Below are 15,733 nucleotides of genomic sequence, written 5' to 3'. Positions count from 1 at the left end.
GAAGAAGCTAAGGGGGCGTGGCCGGAACAATTGCCTGAAGTACTCTGGTCGTACAGAACTTCCCACCGAACAACAACGGGTCATACTCCATTCTCTTTGGCTTATGGATATGAAGCTATGTTGCCTGTTGAGTTAGATCCGCCTTCGCATCGTAGAATAACGTACAATCAAGATTCGAACAGCCAGCTATTGATGGAATCCCTGGACTCAATCGATGAGAAATGTGAACAAGCCCAACTCCGAGTAGCTGCGTACCAGTAGAAGGTCACCTGGTATTTCAACTCTAAAGTGCGAGAAAGAAAGTTCAATGTTGGAGATCTTGTACTCCAAAGAGTTTTTCTAAACACCTGTGGCCAAGCTGCTGGAGTACTCGGACCTAATTGGGAAGGGCCATACTAGATTGACGAAGTCCTTCACCCAGGCCCCTATAAACTTGCACGCTTAAACAGAGATCTCGTTCCTTGCTATTGGAATGGAGAACACCTACGCAAGTATTACCAAAAAAAAATTCTTCTTAAAGAATTGGCTTGTATTAATTTTACTTTTTACAAGTTTTGAAAAAGGGTCGGTCATTTTATGTGACTGGTCGCTTATAAGTGTAAGATCTTATTGATCACTCGTACATACATGTTTCATCCATTTATTACGAGAAATATAAGGGACTGTGCGCAGCCAGTCATTTCTTGCCAATTATTGTATTTATTACAAGTATTTTCTCATTACGTGTGTTGTTTTGTTGTATTATAATTCTAATTATATTGCTACGAGCAGTAATGTTCGAATAGGTTCTAGTCAAGGCAAGTGACCAAGGACCTAAATCTCCTTGATCACTTGGGGGGCATATAGGGTACAAGTAAGCAAAGCATATCGTTAAAAGGTATGCAAACACATGAGCAAAATAAGTGAAAGCATGCTAGGGTACTTAGAGTATTTTTCAAAATTTATATTTTGTTAAATCAATCCAAAGTGCTATGCTAAGTTCGGTCATGCGAATAGATATTATAATAAAATAAAAAAGGTGTTATAATATCAAAAACAAATTACCTTACACCGCGAGCAGAACTGCTCGGATGTAATTGTCTGATTAAAAGGAAATTAGCTGCCCATGCAGCAATAAAAAATTAATGTCTTTACATTATGACCCATAGTTCGGGTGCTAAAAATATTAAAAGAAAAAGACTAAGGGGCCGGAGGATCTTGAGGGGGGCTCTGATCGACGACATCTGCAGTTTCATTTTCCGCCCCGTCCATGCCAGTCGCCAAGGAGATTTCGGGCGAAGCAAGTACTCTTGCCCTCTCCTCCTCTGCCTGGGAGGATGCAGAGCAGCAGGCTAGCTCAGCCTGCCTTGCGCATTCGGGAAGGTAATTAAATTTCGCCCCTTGGTTGTGTTTCCAGAAGTTACAAAAACACTTACTTGTGGTGTTCTTGTACCTTTCCAAATTGCTGGCATTGGCTTTCTCAAGCTTCTTGATTCGGCCCTCCAAGGTTTTAGTCTCCTGTCTGCTCGCGATCAACTCCTGCTCGAGCTTTTTAGCCTCGTGGTAGTTAATGCGGTTAGAATCTTTGCACTGGTTCATCTGCTCAACGGATTTATCCAGAGAATTTTGCTTCTCCTTCAACTCCTTAGCCAGTTTGTTCTTCTCCTTGAGCATCGCCGCAAGCTGTTCAGCATATTTCGCTTCGGCAGCTTTGAGTTCGTCAGCATGTTGTTGCTGCAAGGATTTAGACTGCTCGGTGATGGTTCCCGAGCGCATCCGGCCGGCGGTAAGGGCCAGAAATGCCTGCGGACAAAGCAAAGATTAGACTAACTGTAAAATATACAAGAAGCTGTCGCCATAGAAAAAGATAACTTACACTGGAAAATTCATTTAAAGAGCGGGTTAGGATCTGGTCGACATCCATTCTCTCAGTCGCAGCCATCGCCTCTCGGCAGTGGTCGTGCTTCACAATTTTTGTGACCCTGTCCTTGACCGATCTGAAGGCACGACTAGTTATGTCGCCCGAAGGTGGAAGCAGGATAGACCTGCTGAGTCTGGTCAGTTGGGGCCGCTGGAGATGGAGTCGACCCGGCAGGAGCAGGGGGAGTCTGCTGCTCATGAGGAGAAGGTGGTGGAGTTGCGTTGGCTGAGGGTCCGTCCTCCGGGAGGCCTGCAGTGCGAGGCTTCTTAGCCTGAGGCACTTTATTGCTTTCCTCAGGATGCCTCTTGCTCGAGGGAGCCGCGGGAGCCTCTGGGGCACTGTATATGTCGAAACGCACTCAGAGTCCATATCTGAAACAGAAGCAAACATTCGAGCAGTGAAACAGTATAAACAATTAAATATTTCATGTCAGGAAAAGAAACAGAAAAAATTGTAAGTAAAATACCCGAGCTATCATTACTGGTCGTTACATTATAAACTCTACCAGTCTTATACTCACTCTCTGGCATGAAGAAGGATGAATCTAAATTTGGAGCGTACTTAAATTTTCCGTCCCTATCAAATAATTGACAGGGAATCGGCAAGCTATCTAAGATCGAGAGATCAGTACCGTTCTCGTCCGAAGATTTGTTGAGGGGCTGGAGGGGTTCGGTGGCTTTCTTTTTCCCTTTTCCCTTTGAGACAGGGGGAGCGGCAGCCTGCGGGGTGCTAGAAGGTTCCGTGATTGTTACTCCGGTGGCCCTCCTCGGAGGATTTTGTTCCACGTCCGGGTGCTTCTCGGGAACTTCTCTGCCAGTAGCACTCCCCACTGTTAACTCCCTCATGTCTTGATGAGGGGCCAAAAGGACGACCAGCCTAAGGTTAGCCTCTATGACAGGATGTTTGACGCTTTTCTCCACGTCAGCCATACTGGCCAAGAGGGCTGATATCAACTCCATGTCTGGAGTGGGGTCTGGTCGCAGCCATGGGCATGAAAGGCATTAAAAGTCTAAGAAAATGTGGAGGAAACAGTAAATAAAGATCAACAGCCAGTGGTAAAAAGGTTTTACCTCCTTGAGCAATGGCCAAATTATTCGCGATCATGTTGATCGTAAGGAAATACTCCTGGTAGTACCTCCCTACGTTCGATATGTGAGTGGTGTCAGTCAAGAAGGTGCGTCCAGTCTCCTGGTGGCAAAAGTGAAAGAACCTCGTACCTTCTTGGTTGGGGTTGGATTTGAGGTCGAACAAATAGTTAACCTCATGAGGAGTTGGCACGGGACATGTTTGGTGACTGTAAAGGATATAGAGTGCAGCAAGCATTCTATACCCATTGGGAGTTATTTGAGAAGGGGAAACTCCGAAATAGTTGGCCACCACTTAGAAGAATGAATGAAGAGGCAAGGTAGCCCCTGCCTCAATATGGTGCCTCGACCAGGCGCCTCCGGGCAGGTTCGCCCGTTGATCTTGGTTGGATCGAACTAATGTTACCCCCGTGAGTCCATATTTCTTGATGTTGTTGGCGATCATCCTGATCGTCACTTGGCTCTCAGGTACTACATACCACTCAACGTCTGGTTGAATGGAATTTCGGGGCTGAGCGTGAGTTTGGATATTGGGGTCAGGAATATTTTCTGCTCGACCACTGGTCGAGGGAATTTCAGCTCGAGGAGCAGGCTGATTCAAAGGATTGGGAGTTTTCTTTTTCTGGGCTGTAGTTTTAGCTCGAGCCATATTTTGAATAAGGACAGATGGAGTGTTTAAAGTGGCACGAGAAAAAGGGAATATTAGGTATCAGCGATGATGGTTGCTCCTCGTCCTTAAGCAGTTGAGCCAATAATTCGTCGTCGATGGGTCTTTCTCCTCCCCACAGATCTTGCATGAAAGTTGCGAATAGAGAAAGGAGGAGATAAGACACATAGCTTGAAAGCTTATGTTGAAAGTTGGAATAACGTTGCTCGTGTATACGACCAGCAGTATTCTAACAGAAACATTAAGTTTTATACGAGCAGTTTGAAAAATAGATTGAAAAGCGTCAGTAAAAAGTTTTTTGAGAAAAAGTTGTTTCGACTCCGAAGGGGCGGGTAAAAACCCAGTTTTTCACCTAGCTTAAAAATCGAATTTTTACTTCGATTTTACGCCCTAAATCTACAATCTTGACTACCAAACAGGCTCCTAACTCATACGAAACAATATTTCACTACCCTATTAATCATCTGTCAACATGCAAACAATCCCCATATATTTTCGGCCAAGAACATGAAGGGGTTCAGAAATAAAAACACGCATAAGGCAGTTTTGAATAGCAACTAAAAGGACAAGAAAGTTCGTAAAACTTACTTAGGTAAAGATCGAAGTCCAAGGATGAGAGCTATCGAGCGTCCGAGTATAGATGTCTGAAAGTTTCCGGGCTCTGGGGTGCGAATTCTTCGGCGATTTTCAAGAAGGCAAAGGCAAGTAAAAGGTAAAAATGGTAACTTAAGAATTATTTATGAAGACCAAGGCATGTTAAAAGAGGCAATCATGAGTTACCTTTTTTCTAAGTATGGGGAAGTGGAATAGCCGTCAGATACACTTTTGTGAAACTGAAAGGACCTGATTAGACAAGATTGGTCACGTTTTTCGAGAGGGCATGGGCGGTTCTGACAAATTTCATGGGGCATACGAAAGGTTAGTTTCCCAAGTTTACTTATTGCTGGTCGCATAAATAAATTTGGGGGGCAAATGTTTACCCAAAAAAGGTCACTGATGACGTGGCAAAGATTACTTCCACTTAGATTGACACGTGGCTGAATTAAAGGGCAGAGGTGCTGTTCGGCTATCGACCAGAAGCGTGCCTCCTTGTCAAAGTTAATGTTTGTCACGACCAGGCTGGTCGTGAAGCCCGATTTACTTCCCTATTAAGTTGTAATCTAATATTATTTTCATTTGAATATTTCTTTATAATTATCCTTGATAAGCGGTTATTGAGGATAAGATAAAACACGTTATCATATGTAACTCCCCTTGAGCCTATAAATACACATGAAATAGCTCAAGGAATGGACTTTTGGATTCATTTTTTTTAGGTTTTTTTCTTAAGATTGAGAGAAAAGAAGCTAAGGAGAGCTGTTACCATCTGATTGTATTACACTTAAGGTCTGTGAAACTCAAGACCCCTAGTTCTTTGATCACAACTTTAGGATTCTATAATAACAATATCACAAAGTGGACGTAGGTCATTACCAATCACTGGGGCCAAACCACTATAATTCTTGGTGTTTTTTCCTTTCCATTAGATTATCTTTTCAAGCGTCATGCTATTTCCTGTCGTATATTTGACTCTGTATCGTTGGCTAATTCGAGGGTCAACAAATATGATTAGTGGTTTCCAAAACAAAGATTCAGAATGTAATATGTTATAATCTACTATTAAGTCTAAGATAAAGTTAAATATGATCTACCTTTTACGCGATAGCGGTATTGTCTGTATATCCTCATAAACAACATCTCACATATCACAAGCATATTCAATGTGTTCAAATTTTTTCCTTAGCTTTTCTTCCATGGTACTAAGAATGATTAATCTCACAATGTGATTTGATGTCATCCAATCAGCACATGTTTCATGTTCATCTTTCCTTGCATCCCATGATGGTACAGGAGAGGCCATTTCTCATTATAGATATGTTTATGCTTTTTATCCAAAAAAACAAACAAAGTTGAATTTATTCATCCTCCTTCATTTACTTCAGTTAGTTTCACTTTACTTACATGATCATCAATCATTTGATGCATCACCGAGCACATAATAGGAAAATAATTAGGTGACAACATTTTATCACTGAAAAGAAATAAAATACAATATTATTACTATTTGAAGAAATATCAATTATTCATAAAGTAAATATGATGTATGAATGCAACAATGAAAACATATAAATAAACATTTACTATTCCATGATAAAACTATCCAACAAATAAAGTGTCGCCTAAGGGTCAGTCAAGTTAAATTCAGATAGCTTATAAGACAATCTTATCTTTCTAATTTACAACTCAAAATAACACTTTATTTTTTCTTTTAAAAATAAAGTACCACTGGTTTGGTCAAGAAGCAATTATCCACTGCAAAAGATTAATTGCATCTTTGTAAGTGTAACCTATTATTTCAGAATTCATGACTTAACTTAGAGAGTGTCGCCTTAGGGTCAGTCAAGCCTAAAATACATCACTCCTATCTATCTTCATAAGAAGCCAACATTGGTATTAATATGTCTAGAAACCTTCGTTAGGGGAGCAAAAAAAAGCCGCCTCAGGGCCCTATTCATAGCTCACAGTGTTGTACTAATAATAGAGACCATAGATCACATTGAGATATTCACCTTCTCCCACTTACTATTTTAAGAAAAATGTGTTTTATTAAACTAATCAATTAATTCAAAAATAATTGCTAGTTTACTAACAAATCTACGAGTGTAATTAATTACAAAATACATTATAATTATAAAAGAGCATGTTTCTATAATTAATGTGATCTAAATAAATAGAATTACATTCATCTAACTTTACCAAAATATTTTTTTTAAAATAAAGTTGGTTATCTTAAAGACCTATAAAACTATTGTCTTTATCATGGTATGAGTTACCAAGTTTTAAATAATTTAATACTTAGTAGTTTACATGCAATGTATATCTCCAAAATAATTCATATAAACATTTAGAACAATCCTAAATAATAATGTTTCTAAAAGATGCATGATTAATGAAAAATGTGTGGGGTTTCATGAATGGCATTTAATTGACTAATCCATGATCATGTTATCAATCAATCAGACATTAATTAATATTTATTTAAATAAATACAACAAATAAATAAACAAAAAATGATGAACCGAGTACTATTTGATATTTCGAAATTTACAACCCTTGGAAAAATAGAAATAAAATTACAAAATAGCCTTTGATATAGTTTGCAAGACTCCAAGAATGCATCTCCTCTCTTATTAAACTTTCTTGCTAATCTTTAGGAATGCAACCAATTAATTAGAAACTAACTTTGTAACTAATTTATTTAATTAAAACTATCTTTTAATTAAATAACCATTTTTGCAATCTTTTTAATTTAGTTGAATTTAAATAATTAAATATTCAAATTCAAATAATTATTTAAACTTAAGATTAAATCTTAACCAACTTAAAGATATTTTATTATCTAATAAAACAAAATAAGATGATTAACCTTTTAAATTTAAACAATTTAATATTAATTAAATAAAAGATAATAATGCACAAAAATAGTATCTAGTGTTTGGGCATCAAGAATGGTGCCCTAGAAACGCTAGGGCCAGCGGCTGGGGTGATACTTGGCACACAGGTCGCAGGTGCGCATGGAGGGCGGGTTAGGCGCGCATGGAGCGACAGGCAAGAGGGTACGGGTACGCAGGGGGCCGCGGTGCTGTTGCATGGTGCAGGTGCGCATGCGCGCGCGAGCTTGGGCACTGGTGGTCGTGCGTCTTGCACAGGTAGGGGCCTGCTGCGTAGGTGGCCAATAGCCTAAGAGCATGCGGCTAGGGCTTGAATCCTTCTCTTTTCTCTTCTCTTTGTGAACAAGTTTTTAAAATTTGAATTTCAAGAAATAAAAATTACAAAAATCATATGCCCTTTTTGGCTTACACAAGATCTAGAAAATTAAAATTCCTAACCCAATAGCACAATATAATTAAGGATTCCTGTAGCGCACAAATTTTTTATTTATTTTTATTTATGTGCAATATTTAAATTATTAATAATTGTTAAGTGTTAGAATTTTATTTTAATTGTTTGAATTGTTTGGTAGAAATTATGTGGAATGAAATTTGTTACTTGTTTTATTTAATGGTTTTATTTTGTGAACTTGCTTGGATTTTGATTGTGTGCATTAGGGTACATGTGTAGTAGAGATAGTCTTGAGCACTTATGTGTGTGCATGTGCATGTTATGCATGGTGAGCATGCATTAGTTTCTATGCATAGTAATTTTTATTCTCTATTTATTTATTTTATTAATCAAGAAAAAAGAAAAGTGGGAGAAATAAAGAGGGAATGTTCTAGAAGGCTTGTGTTCACACTAGTAAGAAATGAGAAAAAAATGGTAAGAAGAGAGTTGCTTTTTTTTTTTTGACTTCTCGTAACTTTGGACCCAACCTCAATAAAACAATCACAACATGCGATGTTGATGTCCGATTTAGGCAAACTTATAAAACTAATTAAATTATCTACAACTTTTTAGAAATAGTATTTTTCCAAAATCGTGGTGTAACCGGGTCAAAAATGGGTCTCAAGTTACATGATGTTTGGGTTACAAAAAACCCACTTCGAATTTTCATTCTTTTTTTTTTCTTAACCTAGCTATCACCTATAAATAGGTCCTTAAGCCTCTTCCTATCACTTTTGAAACCCTAGTCGCCCATCTAAAGAAAGAAATTAAGAGAGACCTTGAGAAAGAAAGAAAGGAAAATGGAGAGAATAGAGAGGCTTCGATATTCCTAAGGTAAGCTTTGAGATTCATAGTTTTCTTCTTCTTCTTCTCATCCTTCTTCTTGATTCTAAGCATTTTGCGATGCAATGGTGGTGCTAGGATTAATTTTACAAGGACCTAGAAAGGGTGTTGGATAGATATTCTACCTACACATACAAGGGTAAGATTTTTGTTTGATTTCTTATGTTTGATTGATGGAAATTAGGGTTTTGGTTGGTCTAATAGTTTGGTGATCATACAAGGGTGTTGGAGCTAGCAATCAAAACGAGAGGCCTTTAGATTTCGGCACTTTAGTGTACTCATGGAGAGTTAAGACCTTGTTTTTGTGTTATATTGATCTTGAGTTTACCTATGTAAATGTTGTATTAGACACGTTAGGGTTCTTGTATGATTTGAATTTTGTTTTTTCGATGTTTTCTTATGACTAGATCATGCATGTAGAGTTTTCTATCATTTTGTTTGTGGATTGATGAAGTGATTTTGGTTGAGCCTAATCTAGGGTTTTTGTGCATAGCACAAGTATTGTTTAATTGTGTGGTTATGTTTTTTTTTTCGAAATAGAAACATGATCAGTTTTGTGGTATATTTTGTTATTGACACTATGCATGTTTTGACCTATGCATGTTATTGGCACTAATTCTCTTGATTTATAGAATAAAGACGCATGATGAGTTTGGATGGTAAACTGTGATATTTAACCCTATGTGTATCTCTGACATGTCATTTATTAGGCTTTAGGTTCATTTATTTTATTTAGATTATGAGCATGAAAATTTTGTTGTAATAAGGAGCATCTTAGAATTTCCAATGATATAATAGTAAAATATATTTGAGTTTCATGTTGACTATATTGTAATGTTTTGGTCTTGAATATATTAAGGTGTATGTTTGTGTTAGGAAGCATGGTAGTAATATTTTAATTTGTTTTGCATTTTCATTTATGATTGTTAGTGTGTCTCTGCCAATTCATCTCTTCTTGGGGTTTAATACATGATTTTTTTTTTCTTTAATAAGATAATATTCAGATTTTTAGTGTTTAAAAGTTGAGAAAAAATCTTTTTTTTTTTTAAAAGAAGACTAGAATTTGGTTTGATTGAAAAATTGTGAGTAATGAGTGTATCTTGCTGCTGAATTTTGCTTAGTAATATAAAAATTTCTTTTAATTAAAAGGATAGAAAAAAATGTGTTTAAAAAACTCATGTCGTAAAATTTACACGACAATATGCTTGCTGTTTTTTACTTAACTATATGGAAAATCTCTTTTAATTAAAAGATTTCAAATTTATGTTTTAATAATTTATGCTTTAAAGTTTATGCATGAAAAATATAATTTTTTTCCTAACTTTGGATGTGTATTTTCTCATAAATAATTATGCAGGATTTATTTAAAAAATAATAAAGTAAAATTATTTTCTAAAAAATGACCAACGAATTACTTAGTTAGCCTTTTCCAAACTTACATGTAATTGTGACTAAATCAAAATTTCGTGACTTTAAGGTTTCACTTTTTACAAGGCTAATTTGTTTCTATTTTATTTATTAACTAAGTAACTATGGTACAATATATAAGAGTATTTTATGAAATTAATTAATTTTGTCAAAATTAATTATTTTGTTGGAAATAGAAAAGTGTTGTCATTTTTATTTTTATTTAAATAATAAATTTGATTTTATTATTTTGGTGCAAATATAGCTAAATGGCTCTTAAATAAACTAAAATTTGTGAAATTGGAATCTAGAATGGAACCTTATGATCAAAAGAGGTAATATGATAACGTTAATAAGTTGGTAAATTAATTCTTGCTTAATTTTTAAGGATGTGACAATAAAAATAAATTAGAATCTACCAACTCCTAAGCGCATTTTAAGAACCCTCCCACATATGCATGTTACATGCAAACAAATTTTTACGTTCACATATACACCATTTTATTAAGTGTGTGGTTCTTTTTTTGTAACCATTAAGGATTACTCAAGAGAATTGGTGTTGTTCTTTTAAGATTTTATGTGAAAATATTTAATATTTATAGAGTGGTTCAACCTGTGCCACGTGTGCATGGCCCATGCACACGTGGGGTATGTTTGTTGGGCATGTGTAAATCTTACTTGATATTAAGATGAACGTTTGATTGTGATTCTTGGCTCGTTGTGAAGTACCCACACTTTATTTTTTCTTGGACTTGAGGTAAGTAAGTTAGCTAGAATTACTATGAATTATATATAAGCTATTAAGTTATGAGATGAGTGAGCTATTATGTTATGAGATGACTGAGTTATTATGTTATGAGATAAACTACTTGTATATGTGCTTGTATGTTTTATGAAAAGCAATAGGTTGTTAGTGTGCTGAACGCGACACAACAAATGAGTTACTAAGGATATGACGTAACTCATAAGATGGATGCGTCGAGGTTATTCAAGGACCAGAGTTCTTGTTTACTTCATAGAGGTGGTCTTACTGTTTTATGCTTTTGTTGGTTACCTCACGATGTGACATGGACAATAGGGGTGCCATGATCACATGATGTATGATTATACTTATGATTATGATATGAATATGATATGATTATAATATGAATATGATATGACTATGATACGATTATGAATTGAATATGATATGGTTATGAGATGATATGCCACAGATTTACGATGTGCATGTAGTTTCCTTGTGTTTTCTTGAATTCTTGTATTTTTGTTTGTACTTCCTTACTTGGCTTTTAGCTCACCCCCTTACTTTCCTCCTCTCAGGCAGGAAATAGGGTTTCTTCTTGGCACGCACTGTGATGTGGGAAGTTCCAATGTCTTGGCATGTATGATGTGGGGTGTCCATGAATGATTAATGATCTAGTTGAACGCCAAGAAAGTTTATGCACTTTTATGTTATGGTTTATGTCTTCATTATGTCACACTGGGACTTATATTTTTATTTTATTTCCAAGATTGCATAAAACACACTATATTTTATTTTAAACTATTGGGCCTGAATTGCATGTTTTGACAAGGTCCCACTGACCTTTTTCTCTAAAATGGTACTCTTCTAATAAATCTGGATTTAGCGATGTTTTACATAGTAAGTAGTTTAGGGCGTTCTTACAAATGGTATCAGAGACGGTCGTTCATGTTTCTAAGGACTGGGAAACATACTAAAGATTGGGAAAACCTCATCTCGTCGTGTCGTAAGTAGTTTCTACTTGTGTTATTTACTTTAATTTCTTTAGTACTATGTTTGTAGAACTTTTTATTATGCCTCCAGTAATTAGAAAGAAACTTCTCGAAGAGATCAGTGGGATATCAAGGGTTCATATAGACGAGGTAAACGATAGAGACAAAAGGATTTCAGTTCTTCGAAAGACACCTGTTGTGAATAATCGCATCTAATGGATGAGATGTGTCATATGAAATAGCAAGTATGACACTATCTATAACTGTAAAGAACACCCTAAACTAATACTTATAAAACATTCGCATAACATAGTTTATAAAAGAATACCACTAATTATCAAAGTCTCAGTGGGGACTTGCTTAAAACCATGCAAGTTGGCGCCAATAGTTTTAAAAGAAAACATAGATTTTTATGCAAAGTTCAAAAGAAACAAAAATTAAATAATTGAGTCCCACTGATAATTAAGAAAGTCTCTTAAAACAAAATATAATTTAAATGGCGTTCTACGATGATCATTTTTCCGTCCATAGGATTACCCCACGCCATACACCCCACGATGATAGAACTCCTCACGTCACCACGCGTGCCATAAGAAATCCTATTTACTACCTGGAAGGAAAGTAAGGTGGGTAAAAGCCCAGTAAGGAAGTACAAACAATAAGCAAGTAAGAATACAAAAAATACAAACACTAACGTTCATCTAAAACATCATGGCATATCATAACATAATCGTAACATATCATCATTGCATATCATAACGTAATCGTAACATATCATCATATCACAATCATACAGCATACATGATGAGCATGGCTCGGTAGTTGTCCATGTCACCCTATGAGGTAAACAAGAGTCTCTGGTCCTTGAATAACCTAGGTGCGTCCGCCCTAGGAGTTACGTCTTTAACTATAGTAACTCGTTCGATGTATCTAACATCGTAATTTGTTTGATGTATCTAACATCGTAACTTGTTTGATGTATCTAACATCCATACACATATCATATTCAACATATCATCACATTATGACATTCATAATTCATAAAAAGTCATTCTTACAACAGTCTTACCATCCATAGCATAAAATCATAGAATCTATCTAACTTCCTTACCTCAGGTCCAAGCTAAGAAATTTTCACAATCTTTCAACGAGCCTATATCATAATCAAAACAACATTTCTTAGGTCCATAAAATTACTATTTTGTCCTTCCATACAACTCATGTGTGCATGGGCCATGCACACATAATAACAGTTACACATAATAACACACAATTATTCTTAACTACACATAGAGCTATAAAAGAATAATGCTCATTTTACATATTTTACATGCATGATCTTTTTATAAAAACCACATAGTTGAATAGTAAACATAATTTTGGACGTAAAAGTGGATTTGCATGTAACATGCATACGTGAGAACATTGCGTAATAGAGACGTTTTTAAAAACGATAATTCTACATTTCTTACTTTTATTGTTTTAAAATTAATAGACATATAACATGCTTTATTTTTCTTAAAATTTCTAAGTTGATTAAATTCCTCAAAATATTATTTTATTTTATAAAATAATTTGATTTAGCTTCAAAAATAAAATATGTGACAATTTCATTCATTAATCTCAAATTAGAAAGAATTAACAAAAAATTTGGAATTCATTAAAATACATATTTTTAATATGTTTCTTTAGAAAAGCAAATTTTAACATTGGTTAATTGTGTTACATAAATGATGTGAGAAAAATATATTTTTAAGTGTGGGAAAAATATATTTTTATTTAAATTATTTAAGACTATATTTATTATTATTTTTTTATGTAACATAAATCCATATGTGACAATTAAATAATCATTTTTAAACTTTTTAAACCAAACTTTCAGCAACTATTTAAATTTTTTTAAAAATCACAAATAAATAGAATCTAAATATTTTTCTCAATCAAAATAAAGGAAAATCATAACTTATCAAAATATGCATTCATACCATATTAAAATACCATTTTTAATAATACCATAACTTAGGATGATAATTTGTTCCAAAAACTCATCAAATTTATTTTAGTGAAACACACTTCACATTTTCTCACAAAAATTCCAGCAACTATTTTTACCTTTAAAAATCACCATATTCAATTTAAAACCTCATATTTTTCTAAAAATTCAATACAAATTTTGTAGGAAATTATTTACACACAATATAGTTTCAAAGCATAATTAAACTTCACATTAAATTTCTTAAAACATCAAAATATTTGCAAACTTTATTTGAGCACTCAAAACATTAACCTCATCATGAACAACATCATTTTTTGTACAAAAATCAGCAAGCACATTAAATCATAAAATTTATTCCTTTCATTATATTCACAAAATTTATGCTCAATTATGCACAATATTTCAACACAAACCCTAGCATGCTTCTAACCTCTTTATATATTTTAATCATATCCTGAGTATACAATAATTTATCATTCGCCATAGAACTTATTCACAAGTCATGAACAACAACCACCATTGATCTTGTGTTACATATATTCTCAATACATTATTATCATGCAATTATTCCAAAAATCACAATCATCATAACATCATACAAGATCTTGCCACAACCTATCATGTTTCTAAAATTTTCATTGACATAAAACATAATAAAAATAACAATCATGTTTTTGCATACCCCTCTAGGCCGAAACTCATACAATAAACAAATAACCTATTCTTTTCATGTTTTTCAAATACTCATCATCACTACACATATTCTTATTACACAGCCATAAAAATCAAACCCAACAACATAAACTCATGCATAAAATAATAAGAAAACACTCCATCAATCCATGAACATCATAACACTAGGGTTATAGATTTTATACCTCTCTTAATTGTAAAATCAAGAATACAATATGATCAACACCCAAACTTCACACCCCTTGTTCAAGCCTAGGGTTTTTTTGTTGAAATCCACCATGAGGAGGAGAAAGAAATCCAATCACACACAACAAATAAACCAAGTCAAAATCATATAATCAAGAAAAAGAGATTGGACAACAAAAATACAAGAAAGACATACTCTAAACATGGTTCCTCTTATCCTTCTTCTTCTTTCTTTCTTTCTTTCTTCTTCTCCTTCTCTCTCTACACGCCACACTCTCTCTCTCTAGGTCACGACAGCCACACAAAAATGCCCTCCTCTTCTCTTCCTTTCCCCTTTATTATTCGATTCCAATCGGTTGAGGATAGAGATGCAGTGTTGAATGGAGGTTATGTTTTCTTTGATAAGAAACCCCTCATTATGAAGCCATGGGATGCAATGACTGATTTTAAGAAGGAGGATGTTAGGGTGGTTCCAACTTGGATTCATTTAGACAATTTGGAGCTTAAATACTGGGGGGGAAAATCTCTATTCAAGATCATTGGACAGGTGGGGAAGCCATTAATGGTTGATCAAGTGACCAAATATAGAGAGAAATTGAATTTCCCTCGGGTTCTTGTTGAAGTATCTTTGGCACAAGATTTTCCTGAGGTTATCTCTTTTGTGAACGAGTTGGATCAGGAGGTTTCAGTTGTGGTTTCTTATGAGTGGAAACCGGTGTATTGTGGCACTTGTAAGGGATTGGGGCATCTGTCAAAAGATTGCAAAAAACTGAGTTTTCAGAGGAAGACATGGGTGGTTAAAGCAGTTGATTCAAGGCAAGGTTCGAGTCCCAAACAGAAACAAGGTCCTAATGGAGAAGGTTTTTTGACAGTTACCAAAGGGTGGAAACCGAAAGAAAAAGGCAAAGGCAGTCTTGGGAGCACTGTTATTGCTAATACTTTTCAGCCTTTAGGTGATGAAATAGAGGACATATTGAAGGATGCGCCTGAACAAGAAAATACAGGGGGAGGGGGAGAGCCTCCTATTCCTAATGGATAAAATTTTGAGCTGGAATGTCAGGGGGATCAACAGCCAAAATAAACAGCATGAGGTTAAGAAGTTGATCTCAACTCAGAAGGTTGGTTTAGTTGGTCTCCTTGAAACTCGGGTTAAGACTCCGAAGTTGGGAGTCTTATATAATAGTATATTCTCTGGTTGGTGTTTTACTTCGAACAATGCGTGGCATGAGGGTGGGCGCATTGTGATAAGTTGGAATCCTTTGATGTTCAATGTGAATATCCTAAAGTGTACTAATCAACTG

The 15,733-nt window shown here is 35.2% G+C and overlaps 1 protein-coding gene across 1 annotated transcript; it reads right to left on the bottom strand.

The window, feature by feature from the left end:
- Nucleotides 1–1,179: 1,179 nt before the first annotated feature.
- Nucleotides 1,180–2,745, bottom strand: LOC133832850 (uncharacterized). Its single transcript, XM_062263133.1, has 3 exons — nucleotides 2,462–2,745; nucleotides 2,025–2,238; nucleotides 1,180–1,782 (listed from the first exon to the last, which is right to left on the bottom strand). Exons 1-3 carry the CDS (start codon nucleotides 2,743–2,745, stop codon nucleotides 1,180–1,182), a joined length of 1,101 nt encoding a protein of 366 aa, XP_062119117.1.
- Nucleotides 2,746–15,733: the final 12,988 nt, after the last annotated feature.

Source organism: Humulus lupulus, chromosome 4 (genome assembly GCF_963169125.1).
Source record: "Humulus lupulus chromosome 4, drHumLupu1.1, whole genome shotgun sequence".
NCBI lineage: Eukaryota > Viridiplantae > Streptophyta > Magnoliopsida > Rosales > Cannabaceae > Humulus > Humulus lupulus.
The sequence above is the reverse complement of the archived record's forward strand: the minus strand, read 5'-3'. Positions and strand labels throughout refer to the sequence as shown.